Raw genomic sequence first — 12,160 nt, forward strand, 5'->3', positions numbered from 1 at the left:
CTTTGCACTCTGGTTAGGAAGCACTTCCAGGGGCCGCGCACGTGTTGGCTGCCCAGCCGGCTCCTCCTGCCATGTCGGCCTCCAAAAGAAAGAGCCGGGGACGGCTGCCCCCCGAGAGCAGCTCCCCCAGCGTCGCCCCGGCCCCGGCCCCGGCCCCGGGGCGGGCGGAGCGGCCCCCTGCTCTGCTGACGCTGGCGACTGCAGACTTCTTGGAAAAAGGTACGGTGCGAGCGGCAGGCGCTGTGCAGGCGTCTCTCCAGCCTGGCGGCTGCTGCTGCTCCCTCGCTGTGCCGGGGGCTGGAGGGGAAAGTTTGCTTGAAACACCTGCCCCCTGCAAAACCCTCCTTCCTCTGTGCCTGCGGGAAGAGACTTCAAACCCTGTAGAGACGAACAAACGTACTTGAGCCTAAGCTTTCGTGAGCCGATGAAGTGAGCTGGAGCTCACGAAAGCTTAGGCTCAAATACATTTGTTCATCTCGAAGGTGCCCCAAGTCCTCCTGTTCTTTAAACCCTGTAGAATAGTCACGGGGAAAACAGGGTTTTCAACAATCCGGTTTGCTTCCCCCCCCCCCCCCTTTCAACTGTTTGACTTTTTTGTGACTTTCCGGGACCAGTCGATGTTCATGTTGGATTATAAAACATCAGCACAACTTTGGGGGTGTAGCATTTTAAACGTGCTTACATTCAAGTAAAGCTTTCTGTGTGTGTATGGGCGGGGGGGAGGGGAAATATGCAAATTCAAAAATTCGGTTTTTAAAGCCCACATTCTGGTGTTACACTGCTTGAGCCCACAGTGTCCTCTTCAAAAAACAAACCAACAAGCAAACAAAAATGTTATGTGCCATCTGAGATGCAAAGTTGCATACAAACATTTAGTGTTAGTTTGTATTTATAGATCGTTTACTCGGCATACACAGTGCTGCATATCTGGTGAATTATTCAACAAAAATAAGACTGTAATTGTTGTAATGTTAAGCTGCAACTTTGCCATTGGTGCCCTACAGGGCTGTGTTTTGATCATATACTCGTGCAAAGGCATGCTGGCATAGATCTGACAGGATTGGAACCAAAAGGCACATCTGCTACAATGCAGCACAGTGTATATAGTATGGAATAAATATAGGCCCTAATCTTGCAGATACTCTCTCATGTGAATATTCCCATTGATTTTAATGGGACTTCTTATGTGTAAGCATTTGCAGGATTGGAACCATATAACTCTGTTCTTCAGTGTAAAAACAGATATTAAAAGGCTTGTACAAGAGCAGGCTACCACCCACTGAGGCTGGCTATCATTAAATGGAGCTTTTGGATTTTTAAAAAATTGTGTCTTTTCTGTATGCAACCCTATTTATCCAAACATAAATAACTCCACAGAAACTACTAAGTAAAGTTAAAAACAAAGTAAGAAAGCAGTAATGTTAAATGATTAAAAAAAAAAAAAGACATGCTCATTGCACCTCTAAGAATGAAAGCATACTGTTCTTTGTTTGGGTTTCCATCTTCATGCTGCAGCAGCTCCCAATTAAACTGAACAATTCATTAGTAGACTCTAGTACTTTAAAAAAAAAAATTGCTCTTTTGCAGAAATATTTTCGTAGAGACATGGCTCCTGTGTTGTGCTGCCATCTTTTCAGTTGCCATCTGCCCACCACATTAGGTACTGAAAAGATCTGGAATTGGTAATGGGACATGCAGACCTTCTCCTCTGTATCACTAGTTCAAATCCTGAGCAAGGTGATACAGACTAAAAGTTTTATAATCTGATAGCTGTTAAGAAACCTAGCTGTATAGGACAGAACTCCCCCCACCCCCAAAATAAAAATAGAGACTGAATGGCTGAAGAAACTGGTTTTCAAGGAAGATTAAGAGGAGTTGTAACCTCTTCCATCTGAGTGGTAGTCAAAAGGCAGCACATGTACTCAAGCTGCCTTGAAATTAATTGTGGCTATGTGTCCAATTCCTCATGTGTTAAAGCCACAAACCCCACAATCATGATTCATTCTCTAGCGTTAGAACTGAATAGACATAGATACCGAACAGGCATGCTTGTTTTTGTGGTGTAGTGAATCTTACAGCAGGGGTAATGACAATGCAACCGTTGATTGTCGGAACAGAGGAGTTTTGTTTGCAGTCTTGTCCCTCTGAGTTGGCACATGTTATAAGCACTAAGTTCATTTACTGTACAAAAGAATGACATATTTTCTCTAATATTTTAGCAGATGACAAAGTTCCTACAATGTACAGAAGAGTCCTTGTGCAACTAGGACTCAACAGTATGAAATCAGCAAATATATGCATAGGTCGACCAGTCTTGCTTACCAGTGCAGATGGAAAACAAGAGGTGAGATTTCTTTTCCTGTCTGTTAGGCTAATTTTGTGCTTGGCTAAGTGATGGATTGGAGTTAGGTCACAAGTGGGAGATGAGTTTGGAGATTTCAAAATTCCAGTTTTGAATTCTAGTTCTCCACATAATTTAGTGCTGTTATGTGTTATGCTTCAGGATTGGAAAAACAGATGAATTGTGTATCAGGCTATTTTTGCACCTTGGTGTTGAGACTTGTGCGCAGCTTCTGATTGCTCTATGCCTGGATTTAGCTAGCGCCATTAATTGATTTCAAGAATAATAAGTCACTCCATTTTATTAAATGGTGAAGGGGAATGAACCCCACACCACTGACTATACTCTTCCATTATCTACAGAAAAACTCTGCCCTTAGTTATGTATTCTCTCTCATTCACAAAATTTAAGCCGTATATTTTTAGAAAGCGTTTTAGTTCAGCCCTTAAGGAGTACAGTGCTAATTGCCTTGCATTTTAAGTGTTTGTGGAATATTTCATTTTAACCCAATCCTTAATCCCTTGTGGAGTTACATTTAAAAGGCATGAAGGTTTTTTCACCTTTTACTAGGGAATGACAACTGAAAAAAAGCTCTTAATCACCAAGTGATTTTTTTTTTTTTGCTTGTTTGTTTTTTTTAAATTTGAAACTCTATGTAGGTTTGTACAGCTTGGCCAATTGCAGGCTTCCCAGGAGGGAAAGTTGGCCTAAGTGGAATCACTCAGAAGAATCTGCGAGTGAAACCTGGTGAGGCAGTCACTGTCCAGCCTGTGGTCGGAGCAGTGCTGCAGGCAGAAGAACTAGATGTGAAGCTGAGGTTTGGAATTTTTCTGTGAACATTACCTCCCATGTTCTGGAATCTGTGTGTTATAGATCAAGTTCAGGCTTGTTGTAGGTAGATGCAGGTCCGCTTTCCTTTTTAATGAGACTTAAAATATTGACAGGATTGGGGCCTAATTTTGTTTTGGGAAGTAGCATAATACTGTCTCCTGTAACCCTTTCTGGGCTGGAGCCCTGTGTGAGTTCCTCACTCAGAAGATTTGATGAGTTGGGCTTTAGCTAAACTGACTGACTGAAAGATTTATCCATTTATAAATTGCATATTTGTGTCTCAGTTCTCAGGTAACTGATAAGAGAACTGAGATAACTGATAAGCACTTCCTGGTGTCCGGGTGCTGCAAAACTGCATTAACAGGCATCTCAGTGCTACTAAACTGAGAGGAATAGTCTGATTAGGTTTGAAGGGGCTTTTGTTCCCCAAGTCCTTTTAGTATAGTCTCAGATTCCCTAACACCAGGAAGGATTGAGGGTAGCAGCACTGGCCACTGGTAGCTTTGGAGCTTTCCAAACCCATCCTGCCCAGCTGGTGTATCGAGGTGTGCTGTTGTCTTGTAGGATCAGTGTGTGTCCTTGAGGGCAATTTCTCTGAAGCTTTCCAGGAGTCCCTCTTGGGAGCCGTAGAGCTGCTGTCTCCGAGCAACAGTCTGGAACTTCCTTCTTTAAAACCCTTTTGCCACTCTTGGCTAGAGGGGCAGGGTCAGCCCAGCCCAGATTAGCTCTTCCACCCCTGTGTCACTGGTTGGGGTTTGTACACCCCATCACAATTTGTTGTTGATAATCGAAAAGGAAAAATAAAATCATGAAGGGAAGCACGTCAGGATAATAGGAAATAGGAGCTAACAGGTGTTTTATATATTTATTAGTTTCTTGACCTAATATCTCCTTTAGAAACAGAAGTTGTGCTAAGTTGGTTCAGGCAATTCTTTGTGACCATAAAATAAAAAAAAAAAGTTTGTAATTTGGTTTCGGGTTATTTAAAGGATGAGCATGGTCTCTGCTTAAAAGAGATGCTGTCAGGTTAAAAGTAATATTAGAAAAACTCATTACTTGGGTTGTGAATATTGTAATTAAGAGGCTGATGATAGAACATCAGGGTTGGAAGGGACCTCAGGAGGTCATCTAGTCCAACCCCCTGCTCAAAGCAGGACCAATCCCCAACTAAATCATCGCAGCCAGGGCTTTGTCAAGCCTGACCTTAAAAACTTCTCAGGAAGGAGATTCCACCACCTCCCTAGGTAATGCATTCCAGTGTTTCACCACCCTCCTAGTGAAAAAGTTTTTCCTAATATCCAATCTATACCTCCCCCACTGCAACTTGAGACCATTACTCCTTGTTCTGTCATCTGCTACCACTGAGAACAGTCTAGATCCATCCTCTTTGGAACCCCCTTTCAGGTAGTTGAAAGCAACTATCAAATCCCCCCCTCAGTCTTCTCTTCCACAGACTAAACAATCCCAGTTCCCTCAGCCTCTCCTCATAAATCATGCGCTCCAGCCCCCTAATAATTTTTGTTGCCCTCCACTGGACGTTTTCCAGTTTTTCCACATCCTTCTTGTAGTGTGGGGCCCAAAACTGGACACAGTACTCCACATGAGGCCTCACCAATGTCGAATAGAGGGGAACGATCATGTCCCTCGATCTGCTGTCAATGCCCCTACTTATAAATTCCAAAATGCCATTGGCCTTCTTGGCAACAAGGACACACTGTTGACTTGTATCCAGCTTCTTGTCCACTGTAATCCCTAGGTCCTTTTCTGCAGAACTGCTGCCTAGCCATTCGGTCCCTACTCTGTAGCGGTGCATGGGATTCTTCCGTCCTAAGTGCAGGACTCTGCATTTGTCGTTGTTGAATCTCATCAGATTTCTTTTGGCCCAATCCTCTAATTTGTCTAGGTCCCTCTGTATCCTATCCCTACCCTCCAGTGTATCTACCTCTCCTCCCAGTTTAGTGTCATCTGCAAATTTGCTGAGGGTGCAATCCACACCATCCTCCAGATTGTTTATGAAGATATTGAACAAAACCGGCCCGAAGACCGACCCTTGGGGCACTCCACTTGATACCGGCTGCCAACTAGACATGGAGCCATTGATCACTACCCGTTGAGCCCGACAATCTAGCCAACTTTCCATCCACCTTATAGTCCATTCATCCAGCCCATACTTCTTTAACTTGCTGGCAAGAATACTGTGGGAGACGATGTCAAAAGCTTTGCTAAAGTCAAGGAACAACACGTCCACTGCTTTCCCCTCATCCACAGACCCAGTTATCTCGTCATAGAAGGCAATTAGGTTAGTCAGGCATGACTTGCCCTTGGTGAATCCATGCTGACTGTTCCTGATCACTTTCCTCTCCTCTAAGTGCTTCAGAATTGATTCCTTGAGGACCTGCTCCATGATTTTTCCAGGGACTGAGGTGAGGCTGACTGGCCTGTAGTTCCCCGGATCCTCCTGCTTCCCTTTTTTTAAAAGATGAACACTACATTAGCCTTTTTCCGGTCATCCGGGACTTCCCCCGATTGCCATGAGTTTTCAAAAATAATGGCCAATGGCTCTGCAATCACATCCGCCATTTCCTTTAGCAATCTCGGATGCAGTGCATCTGACCCCATGGACTTGTGCTCCTCCAGCTTTTCTAAATAGTCCCGAACCACTTCTTTCTCCACAGAGGGCTGGTCACCTCCTCCCCATGCTGTGCTGCCCAGTGCAGTAGTCTGGGAGCTGACCTTGTTCGTGAAGACAGAGGCAAAAAAAGCATTGAGTACGTTAGCTTTTTCCACATCTTCTGTCACTAGGTTGCCTCCCTCATTCAGTAAGGGGCCCACACTTTCCTTGACTTTCTTCTTGTTGCTAACATACCTGAAGAAACCCTTCTTGTTACTCTTAACATCTCTTGCTAGCTGCAACTCCAGGTGTGATTTGGCTTTCCTGATTTCACTTCTGCATGCCCGAGCAATATTTTTATACTCTTCCCTGGTCATTTGTCCAATCTTATACTTCTTGTAAGCTTCTTTTTTGTGTTTAAGGTCAGCAAGGATTTCACTGTTAAGCCAAGCTGGTCGCCTGCCATATTTACTATTCTTTCTACACATCTGGATGGTTTGTCCCTGTAACCTCAATAAGGATTCTTTTAAAATGCAGCCAGTTCTCCTGGACTCCTTTCCCCCTCATGTTATTTTCCCAGGGGATCCTGCCCATCAGTTCCCTGAGGGAGTCAAAGTCTGCTTTTCTGAAGTCCAGGGTCCGTATTCTGCTGCTCTCGTTTCTTCCCTGTGTCAGGATCCTGAACTCGACCATCTCATGGTCATTGCCTCCCTGGTTCCCATCCATTTTTGCTTCCCCTACTAATTCTTCCCTGTTTATGAGCAGCAGGTCAAGAAGAGCTCTGCCCCTAGTTGTTTCCTCCAGCACTTGCACCAGGAAATTGTCCCCTACACTTTCCAAAAAATTCTTGGATTGTCTGTGCACCGCTGTATTGCTCTCTCAGCAGATATCAGGGTGATTTGAAGTCTCCCATGAGAACCAGGGCCTGTGATCTAGTAACTTCCGTGAGTTGCCAGAAGAAAGCCTTGTCCACTTCATCCCCTTTGGTCCGGTGGTTTATAGCAGACTCCCACCATGACATCACCCTTGTTGCTCACATTTCTTAACTTAATCCAGAGACTCTCAGGTTTTTCTGCAGTTTCATACTTGAGATCTGAGCAGTCATACTGCTCCCTTACATAAAATGCAACTCCCCCACCTTTTCTGCCCTGCCTGTCCTTCCTGAACAGTTTTAAATCCATCCATGACAGTACTCCAGTCATGTGAGTTATCCCATCAAGTCTCCGTTATTCCAATCACATCATAATTCCTTGACATAACTCCAGGACTTCCAGTTCTCCTTGCTTGTTTCCCAGGCTTCTTGCATTTGTGTATAGGCACTTGAGATAACTCGCTGATCGTCCCTCTTTCTGAATATGAGGCAGGAGCCATCCCCTCTCGTACGCTCCTGCTTGTGCTTCCTTCCGGTATCTCACTTTCCTACTTACCTCAGGGCTTTGGTCTCCTTCCCCTGGTGAACCTAGTTTAAAGCCCTCCTCACTAGGTTAGCCAGCCTGCTTGCAAAGATGCTCTTCCCTCTCTTCATTAGGTGGAGCCCGTCTCTGCCTAGCACTCCTTCTTCTTGGAACACCATCCCATGATCAAAGAATCCAAAGCCTTCTCTTCGATGCTGCAAAGTCCTTACTGATTGAGTAGTTGAGGCCAAAAGAAGTATTTATATGAGTGTGGAGTATTCACATTAGGAAGGGTGAAATAATTTTACAAATCTGACTTCCCTTTAAAAATGTAAATTGTCTCCGGAAATGCTGTTAGTGTAGATTTTGCATTTGCTTAGGTAGAGCAACTAGACTTGAGCCCTATGATTTTGTATAATTTTTGTAGCTGTCTGTGCTCTCAGAAGAATATAGGATCAAACCAGTGGTCCATCTAGTCCTGTATCCTGACTTATACAGTAGCCAGTAACAGATGCTTCAGGGGAAGGTGTAAGGAATCCCTGAGTTAAGGCATAACTAGCCCTTAGGTCAAGCTTTTTCTAACCTCATCAGTTAATGCTTGGTTTAAGCCTTGAGGCAGGGGTGGCCAACCCGAGCCTGAGAAGGAGCCAGAATTTATCAATGTACATTGCCAAAGAGCCACAGTAATGCATCAGCAGCTCCTCAGCTTTTTATGTAGCAAGTTATAAAACTAGGCAAATATCTAGATGACTTGATGTACCCTGGAAGATGTTTGCATACCCCAAGGGGTATCCATACTCCTGCTTGAGAACCACTGGTTTAAATGACTGCAAGAGTTTTACTTAGATATGTAAAAGAAATTAAATACATATGTTTGTTGCTTTAGGGTCATAAAATTGTATGGCAACTTGTATGGCAAGTTTCTCAAAAATGTATGATATATGTTTCTTGTCCTAGAATTTTCTCCTTGATCAGTAAAAGTATTTGGGAAGAGACCTTTTGTGATTAGTAGACTTAGAACTCCCTCTGTTGACCATAATTTTAGTTGCAGTTTCTGTATCTGGTGTGTGTGGTTTTTTTTTTTTAATGTTTTGGTTTAATTTGTTTTTGAGAAGCATCTTTCTTTCTTAGTGTAAAAGGGGAAAAGGATAGTTTTGTGGTGATCATCTACAAATATTTCAAGAGTGTAAATATAAATGCCAAGGAAGTGGAAAAATTATTTTACGTGGTTATGGAACAAGGTAAAATTAGGGAAGAAACACAGAGAGAAAATTTAGGCTAACAGGGGAAAAAAAATCCTGAAAGTGTGATGTGTTAGACCATTGATATTCTTGATAGGTAAATGGTTTAAGAGCCCACATTTAAAACTGGATTGCATGAAGTACAGTACTAGAGAATATCTTGGGGAAAACCTTGCACAGTCGGAGTAAAGGTCAGTCCTCAGATCTGCAAATGCTCACATTTTGTGCTTACCTTTACAAATGCATGTATTGCCCATTAAATCAATGGATTACTCATGTATGAAAGTATTTGCAGGCCTGTGTACATGTGGTATTTACTGATTCAGTAAATGTAGTAACCACCCTCACTGCAAGTCAGAACAGTAGTCACTTGGGAGATATATGTATCTCATGCTTCTCGTTTTAAGGAATGATAAATCTTGACTTATATTGTTGTAAATATAGTATTTTATATGAAAAATCCAAAGAAATGGTAATATTTAAACTGATTGTTAATTAGCTTTAGAGCAAATATACTTACCTTGTGTTTATCACTAGACTACAATGAGTCAAATAGAGCAATTTGTAAATTTTCCTGTCAGTTTCTTCTGTTAGCAGAGTTAAATTATATCATATACTGCAAAACAAAGAATTTACTGTTAATATGAGTAAATCAGGGTTTATCAATATTATAGACTGATTGATTCTGTTTTTAGAATTACTGGGGGATTGTAAAATTGTTTTTCATCACAACCACAGGGACAAAGGTGCCTGTATTAATGTTGAAGATTTGTCTGTCTGTCTTTTGCGAAATCTAGGTAAGTGGTTTGTGTTTTTTGTTTTACATGTATATTTTAGTAGAGAAGCTGTTTCTTGAGAGTAAATATCAGTCACCCACTATCTTCATCAAAGGCTTATTCCAAAATGACTTTTGCCTCGTTAGCATTGGTCATAGGCCTTTAGCTTGTTTTACAAACTCTGTAAACTTTTTATTGACCTATTCATTCTGGGCGACATCACCTCACTATGGTATGAATATCAAATAATAATATACTTGCATGAAACATAGTTTTCACTCCGTCATGGCTGCTGTCAGTTCATTCTGAGATGGTTTAAAAGTCTTCCTTGGTCTTCTGCATTATAATGTGATGCACTCCCAACAATTGTGGATAGGAATTTATTTCTGTTATGAGGAGAGAGAATTCAAAACTCTGCCATGAGGTTTAGTATAGTTTTTAGTGTATTAGTATTTACATTCAATATATCTGACGCCCTGAGCCTCCCATCATATTGGGCAAAACTGATGCTCCTTGTTTTGTAGATAGCCAGGAGTGAGTTAGATAATTTTCTATCCCTTTTTACATAGCTAAAAAAGTTTAGTCCATCTACTCAAACATTTAATTGCTATAGAGTAGAAGCAATGGATTGTACTCAATCAGTACATTAATAGTGGTATTGCCAACCCCAAAAGTAAAAAATTCATGAGATTGGATTAAAATCTTATGATTAAAAATAAATTTTGGATTCTTTTTATTTGCCTTCTGGTTTTGGGCTGTTAGGCTGTAGTTGAGTCATATTTTGAAGCTGCTCTCTGCAACCAGGAGGGCTAATCTTTTTTTTTTAAAAAAGAGAAAGAGAGGGAGAGCTGAGATTCTCACATAAGCATATGACTCCAGGAGCTGGGATTTAAAGTAAAACATCATGTCTCGTAAGACTTGTGATAAATCTTGAGTCAGTGGACAACACTAATAGAGAGTTTCTATTTCTAGCAAAGACAGTTCCTTAATCTGCAACTTTTTATGAGCTCCAAAATTTAAAACAACCAGAAATATACCAATGGCCAGTCATTCAGAATACTTAGCCAGCCTATACAAGGATATGTTTGAAGGCATCATTTTAGATGAGAACTGTATTTTCCTGTCTCTTTATCACCTCATCTTTTAGGACAGTTAATTTGTGCCATCCGTTTTAGAGATTTGCTGATGGAAAAAATTGTTCTAATTCATTTGTATTTGAAAATTATTGCTGGAAAATAAGATTAATATGTTTTTTAAAATTTAAACTTGTTGTAGATGGGAAGATAGTTTTGCCAGGCAACCTTTTGCATCTCACTTTCTATGGCAAACCTTGCAACTTGATGGTGACCAGGGTGAAAGGAACAGATGGGGTCCTGCTGAAAATGCAGAGCAGTACTGTTTTCAGTGAAACACAAGAGCCAATCCTTGAGAAGACTGATTTGGAGACCAGCGCTCTAAACTTGTCTTTGCAGCTCAGAAAGTTGGACATAGAAGACAACCAGGAAGGAGCATCTACCAGCACTCCATGCAAGCTGATGGCTCAAAGTTCACCAGTTACTTCAAATGCTGTGGTGATAGGGGGTGAGCAGGATTATGACCGGACAGATGAGTTCTGTGACGAGGGGAATGTGAGAGACCTTATTGATGGCTCTGAATTAATCAGAGATGAAGACAGCATGAGATTGTTGCCCATTGGCAAAACTGGAGCAAAATGCAATTTGGATACATTTTACTTCATTTCTTCAAGAACTAGAGTCAATTTCACAGAGAATCGGACCATTGCAACAGAAGAACATGACTGTAAACCTAACCTTACCTATGACATGATAGGTGGTTTAAGCAGCCAGTTGCAAACTATTAGAGAAACAATTGAACTGCCCCTGAAGCAGCCTGAATTGTTCAAGAGTTACGGTATGATGTCTGAGAGTTGGTTTTTGTCATCTAAGACAATGTTTTTCTTTAACTTACCGCTTCTTTCACCCATTTTAACAAGTCACTCTGTATGAAACACGCACTCCCTCTCTGTGTGATACAGATTTGATGTACTTTAGTTCCCAACTAAACTCTGTTATAATTATCTTCTTTACAGTTGTTCCTTTTTTAATAACCAAATGTTTAGTTTGTAAGGATCATGCCTTAGAGAGAAGAGTCTGTGAAGGTATAGTTACCCAGGAGAACTCATGACAAGCAGCAAGGAGTTATAGAGTCAGTCACTTGAAAAATACAGGTACTCTTCTCAAAAAGAAAAGGAGTACCGGTGGCACAAGGTACTCTTCTGTAACTCTACTGCTTAAAGTCTGTTTTTATAGAGTTCAATTAAAAAAAAAAAAGTACATTCAAATTAAAGGTTGTGTGGCCAATCAAATTCTAGTTTTTACCCTCATCCCTCTCCCCCTTTTAATTCCCTCTGTCTGACCCAGAGTTTCTGCAAATTATAGAAAAGAATATAGCGCAATTCACCCATCTTTCCCCCTGTGAATAGGAAAGGATGCAATGATTTAAATGTTAAAATTATGTATTATGATGTTTTCTTAGATTAAATCACAGTGCTTGGAACATTGTAACACAAGATGGAACAAAGCACTAGAGCAGTGGTTCCCGAACTTGTTCCGCAACTTGTGCAGGGAAAGCCCTGGTGGGCCGGGCCGGTTTGTTTACCTGCCGTGTCCGCAAGTTCGGCAGATTGCGGCTCCCAGCGGCTGCAGTTCACTGCTCCAGGCCAATGGGAGCCGCTGGAAGCAGCGGCCAGTATGTCCCTCGGCCTGCGCCGCTTCCAGCATCTCCCATTGGCCTGGAGCAGCGAAGCGCGGCCACTGGGAGCTGCGATCGGGTGAAACCTGCGGATGCGGCAGGTAAACAAATCGGCCCATCCTGCCAGGGGCTTTCCCCGCACAAGCGGCGGAACAAGTTTGGGAACCACTGCACTAGAGAGTACTGTAGAGAACAATAATAATTCTTCACTTGCA

General features: G+C 42.0%; 1 protein-coding gene across 7 annotated transcripts in view; it reads left to right on the top strand.

Annotated features, from left to right (window-relative positions):
* Positions 1-2: 2 nt before the first annotated feature.
* The window catches only part of SPATA5 (spermatogenesis associated 5), a 309,590-nt gene continuing 297,432 nt past the window's right edge, over positions 3-12,160 (top strand). For 6 of the 7 annotated variants that reach the window (XM_038400580.2, XM_038400582.2, XM_043513109.1 and 3 more), the window contains exons 1-5: positions 3-219; positions 2,220-2,344; positions 3,001-3,158; positions 9,157-9,215; positions 10,470-11,105. In XM_038400580.2, the coding sequence (XP_038256508.1) occupies positions 72-219; positions 2,220-2,344; positions 3,001-3,158; positions 9,157-9,215; positions 10,470-11,105 (1,126 nt within the window). In that variant the 5' untranslated portion in view covers positions 3-71. The remainder of the gene's footprint in view (positions 220-2,219; positions 2,345-3,000; positions 3,159-9,156; positions 9,216-10,469; positions 11,106-12,160) is intronic. The other variant, XM_038400581.2, reaches the window with a different exon arrangement.

This window comes from Dermochelys coriacea, chromosome 4, assembly GCF_009764565.3.
Source record: "Dermochelys coriacea isolate rDerCor1 chromosome 4, rDerCor1.pri.v4, whole genome shotgun sequence".
NCBI lineage: Eukaryota > Metazoa > Chordata > Testudines > Dermochelyidae > Dermochelys > Dermochelys coriacea.